Genomic DNA, 24357 nt, shown 5'->3' on the forward strand with positions numbered 1-24357 from the left:
TTCATTAAAACAAAGAAAGAGGATGGTTTCAACTAATTTATTGTACTTAAAAATTAAGCATAGAGCTGGGAGCTGCTGCAGGTCAGATGGCACACATTATCTCTTTAAGCCATCACAATCTGCGTGCTTGTGATTGCTCATTGCACTCAGCTGGCAAATGCTGATGTAAAATTTATTTGGTTCATGACCTAAAACTTCCATATAGTAAGAAGAAAAAGCTCTTAAACTCGCCAAATATGGAGAGGCAGGTAGTTGTTTCAGACATGCTCAGGTGATTCTTTAAAGACAGCCACCAACATTATGTATTAGGTGCCCCAGGCTATAACACGATTAAAACAGGTTTGATGCAAGGTACTTCTGAATTGGAACTGTTGCACCTGGCTGCCTTACAGCCTTTCAGGTCTGAGAACCAACATGATTTCTGCACCCCTCCTGCCTTTCTACGTGCTTAAGTCAACAGCTACCAAAAGGATAAACAGTCACTCAGGCAAAACACATCAGTYGTCTTCTCACCATCACTAGATCCTTTTGGGGCAGACTGTGCATCAGTTTTGCTTGCACTGCAGCAGTGACATTTCAGAGGAGAAACACTAAAGGGAGGCTCATTGCAAATGAATCAGACGCAGATTGCCCAGGACAGGGAAGTGGACCAGGAGCCTCTCTGCTCAGAATTTTGATGGGGATTTTTACCCTTGAAAACTCAGGCCCTACTTGAGCTGCTGCTCTTTGCTCACTGGATTTTCTCTCAGTTATCTTCCCACTGAACAGAGTCAATCTTTAAACCCCTCAGCCACTTTTGAGATATATTTTTTAAATTTAAACATTAAAAAAATCCCTTCTGAATTTTAAGTCTTGTTTTAGGAACTACTATATCAAGATTTCTCCCTATTAAAAAAAGGGAACTAGCAAATGTTCCAAGTTCCTGTATGGAAAACAGAAATATTTGAGTAGATCAGACACTTGATTTTGGAACTCTTTACCAGCTTTGATATCCACTTAATACAAGACAGAGAGAAAACAAAATGAGTAGCTGCCTTGCATTAAAGAATAGTTGTTATTTAAATATTTTATACTGATGGTTAAGATTCCAACCACACACTTCCACACATCCAATATTCCAACAACACACTTAAATGCATAAATAATTTAAATATGTGAACACAGTTCAATTTGCTGCACAGGTGTCTGTGTCTACTATTTCACTAGCTCTCATCCTGCAACATGGGAAATAATCAGAGCTCTGGGCATGATTTCACAGGGTCAATAATCAAGATAACATGACCAGATTAGAAGCAAGTACAGGCCTAGGAACCATTCAAGTCTCCCTTGTACTTTATTCTGAATTAAACGGGGTCTCTGCTACTCAGCATATAGCAATGCACAGCATCCCCTGCTTAAGAGTGTCTTCTCTAAAACAGACGGATAGATAGGGTCAACCATAATTAGCCAGGATAGGATGGCCAAACTCTAAGGCTGCTCTCTATAGTGCTACTACGTATGTGTGATGCATGATTTTAATGATGCAGAAAGGTCAGACAGTCATGGGGCAATACATGAGCCCCAGAGAGACAGAAACACCATGAAGAAGGGAAAGATTTCCACCCTCCAGAACAGAACTCCTCACGTGTAAGTGAAGAATTAAAAGCTGGCTAGCAGCAAAACCCCCGATTCTGCAATCACTCATAACATAGCGGCACAAGCTTCTCCTGGAATATCTAAATACTACGGTATTGGAAATGACCCACAGCTAAAATTTACAAGATAAGAAGATGTTCTGATCAGCTTTGAATGAAACTACCCTGACTTTTCAAACACTTTGTCTTTCCATTCTATTCATACTTTTTAGTTTTCTTTAACATTTACTTACGTGAATTTTTTTTCCTCCAGCTTACGTGCTTTTGGTTTCAGATCAGTATTCCAATCCTGTTTCTCCTGACCTCACAAATTCATAGTAATTTGTGCACATGAATTAAGATCTTACTGCAGAGATATACACACCATTTTGGAATGAGGCTTTAGCTGACCTGAATAACAGCAGAAAAAAGTTTCCTCTAGTCTGTGAGAGAGATGTTTTGAGACAAAATGTGATTTATGAATTTCTGAATACGATTATGTGATACAGTTGTCTGTGATAGCAGGGATGAGATTTGATGACTCAGAAACTTTCTAGCATTTTGGCACTACACTCTTTTTTTTTCTTTTCTTTTTTAAGTTCTGGTTCCAGTAATCTAAACCTCCCTTCCCATGACAAAATATAGCCAAGTTGTTTAATAGCACTCTATAATTGCCTGTCCCAATGCAGACTTTTCTCCCTCTTCCTGTGGAATACTATTCTTTACCCATGCAATATGAAATAATGATTTTTCACAGCAGAACCTCACAAGCTTCCTGTTCTTCTAGCTGGAGAGAGAATCATAAAGTACTCTGAATAAGACAGAATTCTGCAAGTGCTGTTTTAAGTAGGCTTTCCAGATTTCAGCGTCAACAAGACTGTCCCATACAGCACAGATATGTAACCTGGGCCAAGTTGTTTAATTGAGACACTAGAGGAACTAAAAAGCAGTAGAAAGGACCATGCAGCCTATACAGAAAACTCCTTAACCACTTGAAAAGGTCAGTCTGCCAGATATTAATTGAGTCAAGAGGTGTTAAGGCTGCAGACAGATGTGCGCTACATGAGCAGCACTATTAGAGGTTATCCTCCTCACGCTGTTTGCTATCATCCCTCTGCCAAAGGTTACCAAGTCTAGACTCTGCCAGAAATCTCCTCCAAAGCAGCACTTGCTAACCTGCCTTGGGAAATAACGTGGAGATTATTTTAAACACAGGCCGTGGAAAAAGGAATTCCGGATCTATTTGTGCTGAATAAAGATGGTGCTGACCCCACAGCTCTGCTGATGGAAGGGATCGTGCAAGGCCTCCCCCCAACCCAGTCTGGGCAAAGAGGCTTCATTACTTTGTCCTCACTCCCTGTTAATGTTACCTGAGATAGGTAGGTGAGTACTTGGATGGTACCTTCCCGCCAGCAGTACAGGCAAGTGCTGTCTGGCAGGGGAAGCAAATCCAGCTAGGGATAGAAACCTCTCTCACTAAATCAGTTAAATTGGATGAGTGTCCGTTAGTGGGCTAAAGCCTGCAACAGATAGTTGGTTTAGTTTGCTGAGACCAATGGATAGGTGGCCTAGATGCTTCTGCCTATAAGGCATGCACATGTCGGCTGGCAGAACGGCAGATGGTGGGAGTGAGCAGCTGGGGTAGCACTATCTGCAGACTCTACAGCTAAATGTAGAAGACCTTTCTGTCAGCCACAGACTAACTTCTTAGCAGTAAACACCACCTTAAAACCACCACAGGGAAGTTAAACTCCCAAGACCAGTGTTTCAGTGAGTGATTTGTTACTGAATTCTTCTTTCAGTGTGACTTTTTCATGATACTTGAAGTAAAATGATGGAAAGTCAGGATCAATAAGACAGCTACTGCCACAAAAGACCTAACTACATATCCTCCCCCCACACACTGCCTATACAAATCTGGGCCTATTAATGAAAAATAAAGCATCAGTATTATGAGAAGACAAGCTCATGATACAGAAGTGCCACAATGCAAAAAGAATACCCAACAGCTGCGCTTCATGACTCTCATTTTAACTTAAGGAAAAACAGTCTCCAATTCTATCATTTTATTTATAACCAAGTGCATAGTGCCGTTACTAGAAGCAGTTTATTGCATTCTTCATTTGTTTCACTTTGCGCCAATAATGCATCCTAAATTATGAGAAACAGCTCTGGACTCTGACTCAGAAATCTGAGTTGGTTTAAGAAAAACACACTATATATCAGTTATCCATCACCTCTTTCCACTCAAAGAGACCAAGAAGACGACACTGAAAGCCTGGTTTCTTTTCAAGTGTTTCAGCTGGTAATATAAAACCCCTCATGACCTTGAAAATACTGTAGGCTATACATGTAACAGGCATTGAATAACCACTGTTAAGGACCTTGAAAGTATAGAGGACACTGTAAAATTATGTACAAAGAGATCCAGGAAAAGATAATGCTCCTGTAACAAATATGCACAATTAACATTAATATAATCGTAATTCTAATGGTTATGTTGACATACAACCACACAACCTATAAATGAACAAGATATTCACAAGACTGTGCAAAACTACTGGTTTGATACCAGTCCTTTTGTCTCTTATTTTCTCAGATGTGGCACTGTACACCTAGGGAAGGGCTTACAGACCAAGATGCTTAGACTGTGCAGTGGGATTCCCACTGATGTTTTCATACGCTGTCCTAATGCTGCGGGAATCAGAAATATTATTAGTCTCCTATCAAAGTGGATTTGTTGACAGACTTGTGATGGAGCCTTTTCAGAAGCCAAGATGACTCTCATATACCATTATATCAATTTCTAGCTTCCCATAGAGCACTGTATTTCTGATACATTCACTCCTCCTAATGTACATAAGGAAGAAACTGAAGCATCACAATCAATTTAATCTGTCATTAATCCAGGCTGCCGGCTTTGCAATTACCATCAACTGCTTGTTCCTGCTCTCAGAATTTGTTTTGTGAGCTCAACTGGAGGACTAGTCAGTCAGTAAACTAACCTGGAAAGAAACTCTCTATAAAAAACTTAGTTTGCAGCTGGATCAATTCCTGCACACAATTTGTAGCGTGGTTGCATGAATGCCAGTCCAAACACGAGGGTGTGGACAGGAAAGAGGAGATGAGTATAGGGGAAAGTGTAAGTGCTCTTTTCAGCACGAGGAATAATTTATGCTGCATTAAGCTGGTCACAGCTTTATATCTAATTCAGGAGAACATAAGGAATCGAACAGGAACAGGGGCTCTATTGCAGCAGGCTTTGCACAGATGCCCTTCATCCAAAAAGCTGAGTGTCTACACCTGAGATAATTCTGCTGCAGGTGAACAGAGAGCAACAAGAATGAGATGTGGTAGTAGGTCGAGGCGCATTGGAGATTCTCTGTTTTTGTTTTTCTTCCTACAATATCAGAACACATGTACATGCATGTCTTTACCATGATTTTCTCCTTTCTGCAGTCAGCACAACTGAAGGATTTGTGCTGTTTTAAATCAAATTTGTTTCAGATTTTGGGGGGAATTTTTAGCTGGTGCTTTATGAGTTTTCTTAAAAAAAAAAAAATTATAGCATGCTGAGCAAATTTTCTCATTCTTCTCTGAAAACACTGATATCCACACATCTTGTCTTTCAGAACCTGCGGGTTCATAGGTCTGCATCTGAATACTGGACTAACATGCTAAATCTCAACAACAGCTTTTTAGTACATTCCAAGGAAAAAATATATGTCACCTCTCTATAGGTGTTCTGTTACTTCTCTAAATTATCTTTTCACTGGACAGGTGACATCTATTGTTCATTAAAGACAAAAATATTAATTTATTGCTTATGGAAATTTTTTTAACCTTTCCTCTATTACAGTCATAGAAGCACCTCAATGATTAAAATTAGAAACAGATGAGAAATGATGAAGTTTCAAATATTCGTCACAGCCATCTTCTATTAGCTGCAAGCATTTCTACAAACACCTAATTTACCATCCAAGCATTTCAGTCTTATACTGAAGGCTTTAAAGAAGATTTACAAGCAGACTTGTGTACTACAACCTGCAATTCCTTTACAATTTCTCAGACAATTTCCTATCATATCTCTTCATAATGCAAATAAACTGACTGCTGCTTTGCTCTAAAAACAGTACTTACCCTGGCTGTATGCTTCTTACTAATGACAGCAATACTAATACATTGCTGGAATGTATATTTTAAAGATGATGAATACACAGACTTCTAGTAAAGAAACTACTTCACTCAAAAAACTTTTCTTCAAATAATGGCTCATCTCTGTTGATCTCCTTTTAGTATTCCAGAAGCCAAACAAACATTCAAATACCTAAAAGAATGCTTTAAAATAAAACTGTTAAATATTATCTAAAAGAGATGTTCCATTACATTTTGGTGGAGAACTAAACATCATTTAAAATCTCTTACTTCTGCAGAGAACTAATGGCTATGAAAGAACAAAGCACAACTGGTAGCATTACACAAAATTAAATCAGTTAATACTACCTACACAATTACACATATCAAGATACATGATATTCTATCCCAGTAAAAAAGGGTGATTTATTTAAAGTTAGTTTTAAAATGCATGCATTAGTTTAAAATGCATTATTCTTGTCACACACAGAAAATCCAGAAAAACTGTATTGTTTTATGAAGCTAATTCATGATTTAGTCTAAGCTTTGAAAAGCAGGCTATGCTTTTTCCTTTAATCTGAGAACAGCAGGTAGTTTTTCGCATAAAGACTTCTTACTTACACATAACTTTTATGTAAAGACTTACTACAATCACCACAGCTCTAATTAAAGGAGGACAACTAAGACAGCTATAGATTAGGGAAGCATCAATTTATTGTAGTGCAGCTCAGGGAGATCTGAAACTCTCAGGTCAATAATGTTCCAGGTATTATGTCCTACCCTGCACCACTCAATCACTCCCAGTGTCTTCTGCACTCCTTTAATAGGCTGGCAAATTCGGGTACGGCTGACAAATCATTTGCATTGGGGCTCTCTGGTCACAGTTAAAGGCTGGATGAGAATCAAATCCTATTAGTTTCAGCTGCACAGTTACTGTACAGAATTTAATACGTCCTAATTCTCACAAGCAAAAATGGTAGAAAACATTTAGAAGTCTCTTTTTAGTGGTGCATTTTAAAGGCACATTCCTGATATTCCATTCTGTCTTATCGGTTTATCCATACGAAACTTAGAAGTGGATGGCAACTCTCCTTGCTGGGATGGCAATCCCCCCCCAGCCACAGCCACTCTGCCCCCGCTTTGTGGACAGGCTTTGCAACAGAGCAGGATGTGCTCGTTTGCTGTATCAGCATCACTTGAGGCTTCAGACTGGTATTCTGGCAGTCCAGGTTTTCCAAACAAACCTTCCTGTCTTCCAATTTCAGTCAGTATATAAGAGTAAATAACTCGCAAACATTTTATTCCAAATGCATCTATCTCACTCCTAATCATTCACCTAGCACCTTTCAATATATAGCACCTCTCAGTGCTATATATTCTCTCTGTAACCATAAGGTAAGACAAAAGTCAAAACTGAGTCTAGAAACAGATTTTCCCAAAATTGCTCAGATACAGCTTCAGTGGGGACCAGTGCAAATAACAAGCTACTGCATACATTGCCTCAGCCAGAAAACTGATGTGGGCTTGCTGAAGGAAACAAAAGCAAGAGAACAACAGGCTTGCTGAAGAGAATGGGCTTGCATGGTAAGTCCAATTTTGCAAACTCAGAAAAACCAGCTCCTCCAAAACTCCAGGCTCAGTGCCTCTCCTACAAGTCCCAAGTCTCTTCTTCTCAGATACCTTCACAAATTGTTTGAGCAAAGCGATAGACATTTATGGAAAAGAAATGGCTTAGAATAGGAGAGAGCTTTCCTGGCCTCCCAGGGTCATTATCAGCCTCAGTCCGTGTTCAATATTCTTTTGGTAGTAAGAGTGCAGTCTCACAAACGTGCAGAGCAGTGAGCTGCAACTCAAGGTTTTGGAGTTGAGGCTTACAGAATACAGAGCCAGGTACATCATCTGCTCCCACAGCTCTGGTCTGTTTAAGCATTACTCTTTGCAAGGCTTAGGGATCTCCAATGGCCAAACAAGGCAGTGTTCTGGAATAACGCCATTTTGGAAGTGGGAGCTAAACAGCTATTTCTCATGTAAGATTAAAAATAACCAAAGGAAATTAGGCTACAGTTCATAAAACCATATGCTTCTCTTTCTAGTGAAATCTTTCAGTAACATGTTTCTTGCACTGACCTACTTGCAAAGCATTCACTATTACCCTTTTTGAAAGGTTCCCCATTTCTGTGCAAACACCTGTATGACACTGAGAAGGCAAAAATCAGGAGAATACTTCCAAGACAGTATCCGAAATATGTACAATTTTCCCACAGCTAAAATACATCACTTGGAAAGTGTTATATTTTAAATTACTAACTCTACCCAGAAGAGATAAGAAATCCATCCTTAAGACGCTTTTAGTAGCAAAAAAAACCAATAAGAACACTAGCTCAGTCAAAATCTCTGTATTACTCAGCCACAGCAACCAATATCGCTGGCACCCACAATACAAAAAGCAGCTCTTTAAAAAAGGGTTACAGTCTTTAATAAATGGATTCTTTAGCACTGTGTAAGATCACTGCTTCTTTATGTTCTGTGTTTATTTGATGCTTCATTCTCTTCAGAAATTAGATATTGATGAGAACCTGGATCACACAGGTGTTTAAATCTCTGTGCGCGATACAGGTGAAAGAAGAGAATAAAGAGATATAAACACTCTTCAAAGTAAGCACAGTTAGCATCTAATGCATCTTTTAAAGAATGTAAGCATCATCACATTTCCATTATTTTAATATGAGCAAAATTAAAGATAACAGCACAGCGATATGATCCTTTCATATAACCATGGTGATAACTAGATGGAGGCAAGAGCTATTTTCAGTATTATTATTTTTAACACACTACAAGAATACATTTAGAGAGGGTAGGGAGGGGCAAAATGAGCACTTAGCTTATTTTTCTATAGATGAATCCAGCATGTGGAAATTCACTCACAGGTACAGGGTTAAGATGCTACATATTTTACTGTAACATCTCTCTCCCATAGGATTTAGGGATCAAAATGACTCCTGAATGTTGGCTGCAGAAAGCTTTTGAAACTTGATAGCACCAGTGATGAGCCAGATGATGCAGTCAACGACACAGGCCTCAGAGGTATCTGTGATGTTCAGATAAGTATTGCATCAAATCAAATCTTGGTAAGGTAGCAGATTTGGAGGGGAGAGAGAACTATTTTAAGCTGATGCTTCCAACAACAGCGTGCTTTCATTTTACAGCTAAGCCAGACTAACAGACGGCTGTCGCAGAAGGGAGTAATCCTGCTGCTCCTTCCCTTGAGCTGTACTTGTCCGACCACAGTGAGTCTATTCAGGGAAGCCAGTCAACAAAACCACATGCACAAAAAGATGTAATTAATTTTTTTTTGCCAGTTTAGCTTCCTGTGAAAGCATGCGGCCAAGAAAATGATAGGAGAGGAGAGAAGAATCCCTTGCAGCAGTGGTCACCTATTGGATTGACTAAGCTGTAATACAGAAGTCTCTATAGTAGAATTCCTCAACAGACTGAGCTGGATGGAGGGGAATTTGAGGTTGAAAACAGTTAACAATCTATTTATTTGGAAGTTTATGGATTTACATCTCAAGGAATCATGATATGGCATTGGGACATATTTATAATAAAAGCCACACATAAGATTTATAAGGCACTTCAGTGGTTTACGTTCAGCCCTCAGGATGAATTGCACACTCCTAACTCAATTACTTTTGAAAAGTTTGCCTTGTAGGATCACTTGCAGCCCAATCTCAAGATTTTAAGATTTCCTCCATACATCCCCAAAATAATTTTAAACACATCCAAAACTTCTGTTCACAGCCAGTAACATAACTTCCAGCCACAAACAATTTTTGTCACAGCTCAGACAAATTCTTGTCAAGTAGAAAGAAGACAAAGGCAGAAAACAGCATGTTGTCACCTGATAGGACATTGAGTGAGGTGATCCTTTCCCTCTACTCAGCCCTGGGGAGGCCACATCTGGAGTACCGTGTCCAGTTCTGGGCTCCCCAGTACAAGAGAGACATGGAGCTACCGGAGTGAGTCCAGCGAAGGGCCACTAAGATGATTAAGGGACTGGAGCATCTCTCCTATGAGGAAAGGCTGAGAGAGCTGGGCCTGTTTAGCCTGGAGAAGAGAAGACTGAGGGGGGATATTATCAAGGTGTTTAAATACCTGAAGGGAGGGTGTAAAGAGGATGGGACCAGACTCTTTTCAGTGGTGCCCAGCAACAGGACGCGAGGCAACAGGCACAAACCGAAACACAGGAAGCTCCATCTGAACATAAGGAAAAACTTGTGAGGGTGAACTGAGCACTGGAACAGGTTGCCTGGAGAGGCTGTGGAGTCTCCATCCTTGGAGATATTGAAAAGATAGAGCATTCAAAAGACAGAGTCTTGGGCAACCTGCTCTAGGTGACCCTGCCTGAGCAGGGCGGTTGGACTAGATGATCTTTAAAGGTCCCTTCCAACCTCAACTGTTCTGTGATAGCATGGTCCAGTTTTATTACTGTAACCACACCTCTGTGAAACCATGGCCTGTGAAAGAGACCATTTATAGTACTAGTTTTATTGTAGCAACACAAGCAAGGGAAAGAGCCTTGAATAGGTACCAGGAGAGGGAAAGTGAAGAAAAGGAAAAGGCTTTTCTTTGCTTAATAGCAATATGTAACTCAGACAAAACGTTCACAAGCTAACATTTATTTTTTCCAGAAGCCAATTCCTAATTACAGTTTCATGATATCATGAAATTGCCAAATCGTAGTTTGAAAATCATTTTTCTTCCAGTAATTTACATTTTTAACCAAATGGACTGAGGAAATGTGTCTTACCATACAAGTGTCTAGATCTTCCAAACGTTCTATCTCTGTCAACTCCTCAACTGTGATAATAGAGCGTTTAGTAGGTTTTTCTTCAGCTAACTCAATTTCCAGTGATTCCTGCTGTGGAAGTGGTTTGCGACGTCTGGTCAAATGGTCAGCCTAGAGGCAAGGATAAAGACAGGAATATGTCAATCAGACTATTAAAAAAGACAAACAAGATCAAACCAGAAAGCTTGAAGAATTCAAGTAACCATAGTTCCTACAAAAGCAAAGCTCAGTTGAGTGCATTAATCTTTACACAGATTTTTTTTTCTTTTTTTTTCCTTCTTTTGGATGGAAAAATCTTTCCATTACACATTTTAAGAAGGAAGGGAGAAAGTCTATTGGGAAAAAAAGAAAAGCAAAAAACACAGATCTTGTCAAAAAAGGTTTATTTCTTGAAATTACCTCAAACAACTGTGTCAATGCAACACACACAGACATCTGCAGGTGGTTGAAATAGCAGTACCTGACACTCCTAATTTAAGGAGTTAGCACAGTACAGGATCAGTGTATATAATCTTTGCTTTATTATGAACTGTCACTTCTTAAATTGTAGCTGTCAATTAAAGATTAACACAGACAAAATCTACAGGAGTTCCTGCAAGAAAATTTTTGAGACCTATACTCTTTAACATTTTCATCAACAGTACTCTCTGAAATAATCCCTAGCTAACAAAAATATGGTAGAATATTAAACTGTGAAAAGGACATGCTACTGCTGTAATGGATCCGAAGTAAACCAACTCAAATCAAACATACAGTCAAATCATTCCTTAAGAACAAAGAGCACTGGCAATTAGTTATGGACACAATTCTGAAAAACAGTGACTGACAAGCATCTAGAAGCTGCTACTGGGAGGGAGACCTACCAAATCCAGTGCTGAAAATGAGCTACCACTGCAACTTTTTGATGAGCTACCACTGCCACTTCTTTGACAAAAGGAAGGAATTATTATTTCCTTGGCTACTTAAAAAGGAGGATAAAGGCATGTCAAGAGAAAGGCAATATCACTCCTATTTGTGGTGTTGGTTAAAACCCACGCTGGTTCTGGGGTCCATATTTTAAAAAAAGCCATTGAAAAGCTGCAGAAAGTGCAGATGATTGTCATTAAAATGATTCAAAGATTGAAGAAAATGACTTACTGTGCAAGAATCGGGGTATGTCCAAGCTGTGCAATACCACAGGACACAGACAGCCCAGTGCTCCTGCCAGCTGAGCCTGCTCCAGAATCAGCCGGAGCTAATTAGCAGGGCCAGTTACACAGCAGGCTGGTGTGTGAGGCTGTTACACAGCTCCTGAGACCAGAGGTTGTATCTTCGCACAATACTGCTCTGTATCACATAGACACACCCTTAAATAATTCTATCTTTTAACTTACTGGAGGAAAAAAAAAACCCCAAAATGGAGTGATTTGGTTTCTGTGTATGAGGACTTTCATGGAGAGGAAATAAAGGGGAATAGATGGCTCTCTAATATTGCAGAGAAAAGCATCTGAAAAACTCATCACTGGAAGTTGAAGCAGAGAAATTACAATCAGAAACAAAGAGGAATTTCAACCATAAGAGTGACCACCCACCAGCTTCTGTGAAAAAAGTACTAGATTCTCCTTACGGATGCCCACTACATAGAAAATAAAAAAGTTTTTTCTGTGGATACACAGACATGCATTTCTTCTGCTCTTCAGGAAGCAAGTACCTTTGTAACAAATGACTGGCTTTTGACAGCTGCGTACCTTCAAACAAATAGCAGAGCATTTCCTTTCCTATGTTTCTACACCCTTTTCTTCAAACTTGGTATCTCCATTTCAAAAGTAGCCTCAATATGTATTCATTTAGGAAACAAGGTCTCTGAGGCACGTCCCAGCAGTCTCTCTCTAAAGAATGACATTTCACCTCACATTTCACAAGCAACCAACCCCTAATGTCTCACCAGGACAACTAATGACTCTGTTCTTAACTAATTACTCAATGTTGCATTGCAATGGCAATTTTAGTTTTAGATCTGATAATGGTGCAAAAGATAATAAAGCAAATATGTAATGCAGCCTCTTCTGAGGTTGCTCCCTCCTTAAATCAAAGGAGCAATAGTCCCATAATCATATTTGCCAATGAAAATAGGACCAGTTTCAAAAAGGAGCTGTGCTAAGGAGGAACTGAACAAGTCATGAATGTAATAGCATTGTTAAGATATCTGGCATATTCATATATTCAACCATGAAAATACTCACCAATTTGTGATGGCAGTGGGAAAGTGCATCCAGGATTTCATCTACAACACGGTCAGACAGAAAAGAGGCCACTGTCAGCTTTACTTCACTGTGTGATGATTAAAAATGAGAACAGAGAAATTTTTAATTCACACAGAAGAATTTTGTCTTTAGTAAAAGTTCAACAGTGCAATGATTATACAAAATGAAGTCATTTTATTTGAAATAAAACACTAGAGGGTGTGAGGATACAAGACTGCAGGCTTCAGAAATAAACTCATGAATCATACAATAAACACAAGAGCTTCTGTACCATTTTTAACCTGCTTCTAATGTTTTTTTTAAACAGCTGAAATGAAAACATCTGAGTAAAGAGAGAGCTGAATAAAAACCACATGTGAAACTCAGTAAGGAACACTCCACTACTGAAGTCAGAGAAACACAAGTCTCGAATGGGATTAGGACAATCTTGCCTGTTTAACTACTATTACACTGAATAATTACAATTCACTCATTTCCTCAAGTCCGTTTTGTATCCATCTTTCAGCCGAAAGGCAACTGTATAATGTTTGTTCTCCAGACTTTGCCACCACAGCTTTTTGGTTACATATTGTTTCCTCTTTTTGCTCTAGATAACCTGCTTCCTGCCTTAAGAACTAAATGTCAAGTCATTTCTATCACACAGAAATAGGTGGAACACCAATATCCTGGTACACTTAATTGAGATTTCAGTGGTTACTTATCTTCAAGGGAATGTGTACCGTGAATTATTCCCTTGGGGTCCTCCTCGGCCGCAGTACAAAATGCTCAGGCTGGGCTGATTTACAGCTGACAAGCACGTAAGCCTGAGCTGCAGCCTGAAGCTCCATTTCTTCTGTCTCCTTGGTTTCAAGACCAGCTGCCTCACCTGACACCTACCGGCAAGTATCACAATTTCACTTTAAGTTTTTATGCACAGATTGAAATTGGGCTGGAATAGCAAAGCAACTTATATCTTGGGTTAGCACCTCTGCTGCAAGAAGTCTGTGGGGGAAAAAAAAGGTAAGAAACTACCTGGACAGGCAATGCAGCACACAGGGAAGGAGGCAGAATGGTAACCAAGCCTAATGAGAAGAGAATGAGACTGAAGAAGGGATTTCCCTCAGTTACCTTCATACTGGTTTTAAATAATATAAGGCAGGAAGGGTTACAGTGAGGCACCCTCACCCCATTTAGTTGAAACTTCTATAGGCAAGAAGAGAGGACAGGGGGGAAGGGGGAAAATGGGGGAAGAGGTACTATTTTTATCTCCAGACAAAGATTTGATTGATAGGATTAAAGTGAAAAAACTCACCCTCTGAACCATTTTAAACACTCTGAATGCATAGCTAAAGTCTTTTACACTTTTTCCTGCCAATTTTGCTGCACTCCGCAAAACTGAATCTAAGTCTTACTGTTTTTAAAAATAAACATCTCTTCCTCTTTTCCTGCAAAGATATTAGCATCACAATGCAAAATGACATGCTTTTCCATCAAGTAGAGAGGAATCCGTAGACAGCAGCAACTGCAAAAGTTCTACAGATCAACTGTGTTATATGCCATAAATATATTGACCAATATACATTTAATATGAAAATAAAGATGAAGCAAAAGGTCAGTAAAAAAAAAACTCTTTTTTTTTTTTTAAAGAGGAAATTAAAAGTTGTTTAAGGTAACTGTCCATGCCCCTCTTTTTCTTTGTTTGAATATCCCCATTTGGTGGGGGGTCCTGGGGGAGAGGAGGGATTCCAGTGTGGGTTTTTTTGTTGTTGTTTTTGTTTTATTTTAAAGTGTGTTATCTGCTGTTCACAACTCCCACACAAGCAGATTGCTACAACCTCAGGGCAAGAGTAAATGCAACAACARATTACTGTTAACACTCAAAGCAAACAAATGCAGTTTCCTTCTATTACAGCAATTTAGTGTTACCTGGTAACATCAGTGAATTTAAAAAATTGTACCAAGTCATGAAAAAGTTATTTGTGCTCCATAAACCAAAACTCTTACTAAAGAAAACAAAAATACCAAATATTACATGCATACTAAATGATCAAGTTAATATCCCTGTAGATTCTGAATACTTGAACGTACTGAAGTAAGTTCATTGGACCCACAGGATGACAGTATTCCTGCTCTTTGAATGCCTTCATATGGTTTCTTATGAGCCACAAAAGCATTCCAAAAATCTCCTACTGCAGAAAGACACATGCACTCACCCAAAATTCAGTGCTCTCCAAACTCTATAACCAATTTTGTTAAACTAGATTTTTAAAGTACCTAATTTTATTGAGGATATCAATTCCAGATTGCTCCAAAAGGACATTTTTCACAAAAGTGCGTGGGATGGAAATCTTCTCAGTGCTAGCCTCTATCAGGTCTTCACGGATATGAGCTTTCTTCATTACATTTGGGCAAAGGTTTTCAGCTGCATCCACCATAGACTCGAGCAGTGTCTGCAGCACAGTGAGCAAAAACTAACATCAGGTACAGAGATTTTTGTGAGCTGAAAGATCACAACATTATTCATTTGCATAGCAGTATAATATTTTTATTCTTGTGATTTCTGCAATTCCTCTTTCCAATTTCCAATCCATTTTGCAATCCAAATGTAATACAAAAGGTATTTTACAACATAAAGCTAAGGAGGAACAACATACTTGTTTTGAAACTACCCACAACTGTACTTGTTTGCCTTTTCAAATATGAAACATTTACAGGTCCTTGTGTTCAAATATCAGAATAATAAATTAGGTCCCCTTGTGCACCCACACTACACCTACAGGCTAGAGAAGCAGAGGCTGCTTTGCTGTAGCAGCCTTCACTCTAAACTGTGCCCTGAATCTGCAGTTTTCTTCAGCATTGCACATCTGCCATTTGTAAGTGGCATCAGTACATGAACAAAGGACAATCAGGAGAACTTCCCATGGTGTATGGGGTTGGAATATACTTCATGTCAGAAGTAGCTATAGGTATGATTTGCAGGTGGTATGCAAGCTTTTCCTACCTGAATCTTATTTACATACATGGAACACAGTAACAAAACTTAGGTGCAGCCAACAATTTTTTTTATGACCGATCAAAAAATCCAAAACAGAACAGAAAAAAAAAGCATGTGCGCTCCAGAAACAGGACCATGCAACACCTCAGCCCTCCCACCTTTTTTTTTTCTTGAAATAAGGTCTCCCCTGCTGATGAAGTTGATTTCTTCTCTCTTAGAGAAGACTTTCATATGCATCTCAGTGCTACATAGTTATTTTATGAAGTCCTTTTCTTCTCTTTCAATCATATTAGAAATATCTCCTATCTGTGCCTGTGAAAAAATGTAATGCTGGTTTAAATCCAGTTTTATCACCTACTGGTTTCTTTTCCAAAACTCAGTTCTGACTATAAGGTTAAACAGCCCTCACTACAGTTGTATTTGAGTGCCTCACAAGCTCTCACATGATCATCCTCGTATGAATCCCTCTCAAGAAAAGCACAGAAAGCACTAATATTCTCACATACGGATAAGGATGAGAGACAAGAGAAACACTACCAGTGACCTATATCTCTGAAACACCTTTCCTCTAATTGCTTTCAATTTTTGTAACCAAAAAGCTTAGATGGGAATAAAGAAGGTAAAAGCAGTCACCTGGAAAACTAATTTTTAAATTAATGTTCCTTTATCTACATACAAGTATGTACCTTGTATAAAGTAAAACAGATTTACCTATAAATGCAAAGCATTACATATAAATGCAAAGCAGTGTTTTCTGATCAGACTGGAAATTGCTCTTTGTTCAAATTCTCTCCTATATCCCCCTTACTCAGTCTCCAGCCCCAGCAACTCAGCAAATCTATTCTAGGTATCTTCAGAAGGCCATTCACTCATCAATTAATCTCCCATCAAATAACCTTTTGCAGAGATGGCAAGAGGTCAAGGCTCAGAAGCAAGGGATTTGAGAGCAAACTCTTTCCATCCATTCCTGGTCATGAAGTGCTACTACAAAAGATCCATGAGGAGACTTGTGTCCGCCGGCAGCTGGTCCCTGCCTGCTCTGGAGCCACTGAGCTGCTGTGTCCCAATGGCTGAGGAGTCACCTCGCATTCCAGCGATTCAAAGCAGCAGTGAGAATAAAGACATTGTCCTTGGTTCCTGCTTCAGTGTATGTTAAAACCCATTTGCCTCAACTTTCAGTCCTCTAAACAAGTGGGACAAACAGCAACTATTAAAAGACATCAGATTTTTCAAGATGCGTCATGTTGCAACCAGCTATCTAGCAGTTTTTCAAAATCCTGAGGAAGCTGGAAGGAAGACAGGAAGAGGACAGGGCCCCATTTACTGAAATGGGCCAAGTAACCTTCAGTGAGACTGGAGTTCAGTGACCCAATGGGATGAGATACTTGAAGAGAAAAAAGAAAAGTCATAGTTCAATTTGCCTGGTGTACTAGGCAAGCCTAGCTCTAGCCTAGATGCTTCAAAATTGTACCAAAACAACGAACTGTGCCTCTTGAAAACTCTATTTGCTTTTTCTTTTCAAACTCATTTCACAGTTAAGTGACCTCAGGCTGAACTTCATCTTAGCAGAGCTTTTCTCTTCACATAACTATACCATCACTGGAAATTTTCAGATGTAAATACTGACCAAGAAACTAAAAGAACATTATTGCATAATAATTTTACTGATTTAAAGAAACACCTTTCAGTCTATAGCTTTTAACTGATGGATTTTTAGGGGAAGATTCATAAGGACAGGACAGCAGCATAAAGCAGCCAAATCATACTGGCAAGTCTGGTCTTCACATTCGAGCTACAGATATAAGTGGCTACTAAGACAACTGTCACTGTAAGTAACACAGAGCTTGCTTCTGGGTTCCCAGTCTCTCTGCACTTTAAGGTCKTACCCTGCACTCCCTCCTTAGATCCCCAAGCAGATTCTGGTGCCATAAAACTAATGAAGAACCTTTCAAGCCCTTGTGACCATATCCACATGGAGGATCAAGAACTTTGGAGAGTAGAGACAACTTAGTCAAGTACACTACTAATGAGAATATATGGCAATGTAATTTTTCCCATGGTATTTATACACTGGTGCAGTTCACCTCAGGAAAACAGGAGGCAATAGTCAGATTTACCATTGATATCACAGTGCCCCTCATGAGAGTTATCAGAGGACCTCAATCATAAAAATTATTAACATTTGCTATATTTAATTACAATTGCAGCCCAAGTGTGATCTTTCAAAATGTATCGTGTGAAGAGATGTTGTAGAAGGCATTAGTGGGAAGGAGGAGGAAAGACTATCAGAGTAAAGTCCTTATCTGGTAATTTCAAAATCAATTTTTATTCAAAATTTACTCAAATAAATACTCAGAGAAAGTGTCATTCAAAATTATAATAGAGTTCTTTAACTGTACAACTGAACAGACCTTATTCAGTGGTGGGTTTCAGCTGACTTGATTCCACCAGACTGTATCAAACCCACAGAAACCTTTCCCTGTCCCATACTCCTGTCCCGAATCCTTTCAATGATGGAAACTTGCAGCTAAGAATATTGATTATGGAATGGCAAACATTTCAGTCACAAGGACACAAGTGTCTGTCAGTAGACATACAGAAAGAAGGGAAAGAAGTCCTGTCCACAGTTAAGGACTCTTAATATTAAGAAGATAAGGTGAGTAAAACTGACTGGAGGATGACAATATCTGAAGAAACAGTGGAGCAACTGATGGAGCTAACAAATCCTTTGCATTAGGAGGGAACTTAGGAGGAATAATTCAAGCACTCATGTCCTTAGAAAACAACCTTCTCTTGCTTAAATACCATTTGTCTTGCCTACAATTCTCCCTTGGACATTTGTTGATTGAATAAAGTATCGCTGGGTTCTGCGTGTCAACAGTGACACCAGCAGGAGAAAAGAAATGCAAGAGCCTTGTTCTAATTTCTCCTTTAGCCAACTCAACTCACTCCAAGATGTTTCTTTTCCTTATTCCACCTCTTCCTTCCCTTCCCATTCATTCTTTGAGATTCAAATAAATAAATAAATCTCCAATACCTGATTTGCTTAAAGAGGCATTGACTTAACCCAGCTTCCAAACACTGCTTTCTAGAACCTGGATCTGGTTGCTATGGAAGCTAAAAATCAGAACTTCACTGATGATGCAGATATGATGTTCCCCCCACTAACCTATTACAAAGAGAACTGTGCTTATGCAAGCTTCTTTATCTATCTCCACAAATAATAAACTCCATCAGACTTTTTGAATGGCCTTAAACAACTGAAAAAGAAAAAAAAATCAGACTAATCCTTGTTCAATGTTTTCTCCTCCCTCCATGCAAAGTACATCACCACAGAGCTCAAAGGAAAAGCTTTCAACCTTGAGTGTAAAATTAATATCAATGAGGGTTTTTTTATAATTAAATAAAAAAAATATATATATACACACATGCACACACATACACAAAGAGCATCATGACCTTCTACTTTCTTGTAAGGCACTTAAACTTTTGATGCTACACAAATCATAGAAGTAATTGTAAAAGTTTAGAATGTTTGAACTGAAGTGCCTTTTGCTGTAAACGCGTAAAAGCATAAATGAAAAAGACCCATTAACTCTTACGCCAGGAACTATATATGACATTCCAAATGCAGCAAAATCTTTTTTTCTTTTATAAAAACCTCCAAAATGCACAGGACTTACTTAAATACATGAGCCCTGCGCAAAGGGCAGACCTGGTTATGGCTGTCCCAATTACAGCTCCAGTGGGAAGAATCTTGTGGCTAAATTACTTCCACATCTGCAGCCTTGTATTTACAGCCCAGAAATTAAAAAAGTGACAAAGTATCTTCACCTTATTACATACAATGGGGGAAGGGGGAAAAATACTAAAAATTAGGCACCATTTTCCTCCTCATTAACTTTTAATTCAGAAAAAGTAATTAGTAATGTGGTATTATTATTGGTCTTCATTACATTCCCACTGACTAAAGCATTTTCATTTTGTTTCAACTGAGCAGTTCAGTTGGCAGTTTCAGATTTTTTGATAAGTTTAAATATAGCAAAACACAGGCAGTTTGCTTAGTCATAAACTGAAGATGTTCCCAGCGAATAATTGCCTCAGAACCATATTTTAAATTCATGAGCTTCCATACAGATCCCAACAGTTGCTAAAATTTCCCCAACTTACCTTCTTGCTGGACTGATAACTCTTCATCTGCTGCATGAAAGACTCTTCCTTATTTATTACACAGTAATACCTAACATAACTGAACACAGAAGCTACTGAGCAAGTGTGGCTGAACAAATGTGAATCTTTACAGATCAGCGTCTATTTCAAGAACTGAGGTTTGACATGCAATATGTGAAAGGATCTCCTGTAATGCTGCCTGTAGTAATCATTGGGACACTCTCAAATACTTATTACAGTATTCTAAATCAAATCAGTGTAAGTGGAAATTCTGGACCAGGTTCAGAAGTGATCACTGGGATAAAAATTCTCAGCAATGGAGTCTGTCACTTCACTAGGATACCTTAACCAGTGAGCACCTCCCTCTAGGGTACTGGACTTTTTAGGGTGCTTGAGAGATGCCTTTATTAAGGGCCTAAGCAACAGTCGAGAATCTTCCCTTGTAGAAGAATCTGAAGAGAGACACATGGTGCCTGTGGTCTTTTGCTATGGAAATTCCATTTGATACAAGTAATGCCTATTTTGCCTGTTGCAAACACTAAAGTAACTTTTTCATTCCAACTTGGCAAGTATCCATATACTAAGGCACAAAGTTCTAAGAAACTAATAATGAAAAGACAACTTACGTACAATGCTTTTTTCACTTCTCAGTATGTTTCTGCATGGCATATTTCCTTTTCAAGAGCAACAGAAGATCACAGATGTTAGTTATTTCTGGTAAAACGTCTGTCTACATACCTTAAGTTGCTCATCAACAACCCTTGTGACTTCTCCAGCCATGGATTCAAGCGTCACTTGGATTGGATTAGAGAGTGAACCATTTGCTCCTGTCCAAGAAGCTCCACCAAGGTGGTATAGATTTGGTAACAGCTGTAAGACAGAAAAAATATCTTTGGAAAATAGGGTCCTCACCAAATGTCTTAAAATCTGGACAAATAGGAAGAAACACCTCTGCTAAATCAAAGTCTTTATAAATTAGAATTATTTTGTCATTTTAAATTCTATCTTGAGCTGACTGTCTGAAAAAAACACTTTTGTGACACATTGTTATTATAAATGCCTGAAAAGAGAAGGCTGCAAGCACAAATTGAACTGCGATCAGTATTACCAGTATCCTGGGAAAAGCTTACCGTTTTGGAGTTCTTGGCATCCCTCATAAGCCTTTCTGCAGATTTGACATCTTCCTGTACAACATCCACACCACAGTTTCTTAAAGAGTTGAGGTGATCTTGCACTTTAACGCATATTCTGTCAATCATCTACTTGAACAAAAGAAATAGGAAAGAGAAAATATCAGTCCAGGTAGCAAATCAAAAGTATCATGATGGGATTCACAGTGAGGATGTAACAACCTGGAAATGCATTATCAGAGCTTGCAGGTATACAAATGCTACTGAAAGAAAGCATTATATCTCATAAATACACACACCTAAATGTTGGGAAAATAAACAAAACTACCATTTAAAAAAAATAAATCCTTTGACATTTTTCTCCCACAGTTACCTGTAGGATAGCTACAGATAACTAACAAGTTACCCAGTTTAGGTTTTGGTTTGCTTTTCTGGAGTGAGTTTAATACTGAAAACTTTGTTAACATACCTAAACCTTGACTGTGAGGTCCCTGAATTGCTAAGGAGTTTGGACAGTAACAGAAAGCTCCATTCATTGCAATTCATTCAAACATCAGCAGAGATTTCTCTTGTCTGAGCAAAATTCTATTGTGCTGGCTTTGTGGATGTGTTACACCAAGCAAATATTTCTACTTGTAAGGAAACTATAATTATCGAAGAAGAAGTTTGCGCCAGATCTTTCACAGTGTAGTCAGCTGAACTTCATTTGCATCTGTGCTACATTTCATTCAACACACTTAAAATACAGGGCAGGTAATATATTTGTATTCTTACAAAATGGACTACTGAGAATGGCTGACATACAGTCAGTTTTGACTAAGAGATATGGAGCAAATACAGTACTTAAAAGCCTTTACTGTCCTGCATAATATTCATTCTAACTGACTATTTGACATTTTGAAATGAAAACCAAGTGCATGCGTCACCACCATCATAGAATTCCCTGAGTTCTAGCATCTCATATAGTTAGCCATGAGAACTGAAATAATTTCACAGCATGCTTCTTTTCTGCTCCACATGACTCTTCCTCTTCAAAGGGTTTTGGCTTTTTTTGTATAAATACAAACAACTAATTAATTATTAGACAGTGGGAAAGTCTCATTGGGACATCTGGACTAAGAAAAATATATTCTGGGAATAATAATGCAGTTCCACTGTGCTAGCTAGAGGATCTTTTCCAGCTCTCTTTTAAAACTGTTTTTAAAATCCATCTGTATTGCACACAATTTAATATAGAAATGGGTAGTTTTACTATTTTTAAAACAACAATAAATTACATTTACTGAAACCTGATGTGTGTGATTGCTGGGAAAAAAGCATAACTAAAATCACCAAGCCGTAAAAAGATCTAAACTTAATTCAAATGGAGATTATCAGCATAGAAAAACAGGTAGCATTGGAACAGATGAATGACTTGGATAAAATGAAGTGATGCTGTTCTGGCAGTTTTTAATGCCAGTACATCTCCATGTACCATTTTCTCTGTTGAGAAGTTAAAAAGTATTTTCAGGCCCTAGTAATGAAATACTGTCCCATTAACTTTTAATAATGGAGGTAGAGAAAAGCCACTGTGAATTAAGATACACAAAAAAATGCAGAGGACAGAATTTTTACTAACTCAGCTGAAGAGCAAAACAGTGTTTCTCTCTTGATTGCTGGAGTCTTCCATTTGTGTGGAAATACAACTGATGCAAACAAAGGTGGAAGCAAATTTAAAGTAAAGACTATGGTAAGTTTTTTTCCACCTTTGTCACTCTGCTTCCATGGTGTACTGGAGCTGAAAACAGCCCTGAAGTGTACTGGGAAGAAATGGACTGGAATAAAGACAATGCTGAGCTATCACAGAAAACTCCTGTGGCCCTCCCAAGGCAGGGGGGAAACGTGACATTTCAGCAAACCTGGCTGATGGTGTAGTCTGCAGACAAAACAGGAAAGTTTCCCAGCTTCAAGCAGCCTTTTGGGCTGTGTTAGACAAGGAGCTTTTTCAGTTGTCCAGAACATAAATGACACAAAAGACTTCTACTTTCCTTTTCTCCTTCCCTCTAAGTAAAATTCCTATACCTGAAATTCTGAAGGTGTAAGACAGAGGATGACATACCCTACAAGGCTATTTGTGCTACTGGTATCTAAGGGCATGTTTACATGGCATTTCAATTCTACGCAAAGATGCTGGAACTGGTTCAGACATCAGAAGTGTCATAGTCTTATGATGATGCTTGTCACACTGACAAGAGCCTGCTCTCATATCAGACTCCTGAACACTAATGAACAGAAGAGCTCATGGTTCCTATGACAGTTTACTCAGAGATAGCTTGAGTTTTTCTCTGCACAGTGCTAGACTGTTATACATAGATCTACCTCTTCCAAAAAAAATTAACACTGATATTAATTATTTCTTCAGTAAACCAAGTATCACCCACAAGGCAAATTCTGCTATAAGCTGCTCTGCTGCAAGTGAAAGAAAACTTTGTTGCCAGCCAGATTATAAAAACAAAGAACTACTCATATGGAACAAGGTTCTCACCTGCTGGGTGGTGCTAGCGACAATGCCTTGCTGCAGCCGGTACGCCTGCTCCTGCAGGTACTTTCTGGTCTCGTGATTACGAAGCAAGTAGTTTTCTATCTAAAAAAAACAAAAATCAGATTAGGAAACTGATTTGACTTTCCACATTGTCATTTGCTTTCGATATTGCCACTGTATCAGAAACAGAGGCTGGGAGAAATAACTGCCTTACTTTTGCTTGTTATCTGCAAACCTTATTCTATGTGTCTCAATGCTTGATAAACACTGGCGAATGTTCATTCATTCATTCACTGACTAGTGAAACACATTTAAACACTGTGCTTTTGCCAGTGCTTTCTGAATTAGTCTTCTCTTTTGAACAATTAAGTAAGTTATGTTGACAAAGGAGTAGATCCACGTTTGAGAATTATCTAAAGGGAATCTATTTTTAAAGTGTTGCTGTAGAGACCATGATGTGGAGACATGAGAAATCAGCAACAGCTGTATTCATTTCTTTTTGACTCACTCAGATCACTGCAAAGAGATGGACTTAAATGGCAGCATGGACTTGAGAGGAGTAAAATTTCCCCAAATCCCTAGCATAGGAACCTCAATTCTCAAGTCATTATGGGATAAACAATATGCGAATGCTGTTCAGGGACAAGTGGAGTTCAGTATACTGCGAGGAGGCAGCAGGGCACCAAGTAGGATCGCAACCCTGGACTTCAGGAGAGCAAACTT

General features: G+C 38.7%; 1 protein-coding gene across 1 annotated transcript in view; it reads right to left on the bottom strand.

Annotated features, from left to right (window-relative positions):
* Positions 1–24357, bottom strand: part of CARMIL1 (capping protein regulator and myosin 1 linker 1) — a 200560-nt gene that overhangs the window by 30461 nt on the left and 145742 nt on the right. The window contains exons 24-29 of the mRNA XM_026079768.1: positions 23638–23736; positions 21114–21242; positions 20722–20853; positions 15093–15268; positions 12819–12906; positions 10558–10707 (exon numbers count right to left, since the gene is read on the bottom strand). Of these exons, the coding sequence (XP_025935553.1) occupies positions 10558–10707; positions 12819–12906; positions 15093–15268; positions 20722–20853; positions 21114–21242; positions 23638–23736 (774 nt within the window). The remainder of the gene's footprint in view (positions 1–10557; positions 10708–12818; positions 12907–15092; positions 15269–20721; positions 20854–21113; positions 21243–23637; positions 23737–24357) is intronic.

This window comes from Apteryx rowi, unplaced genomic scaffold, assembly GCF_003343035.1.
Source record: "Apteryx rowi isolate R43461 unplaced genomic scaffold, aptRow1 scaffold_50, whole genome shotgun sequence".
NCBI classification, from domain to species: Eukaryota; Metazoa; Chordata; class Aves; order Apterygiformes; family Apterygidae; genus Apteryx; species Apteryx rowi.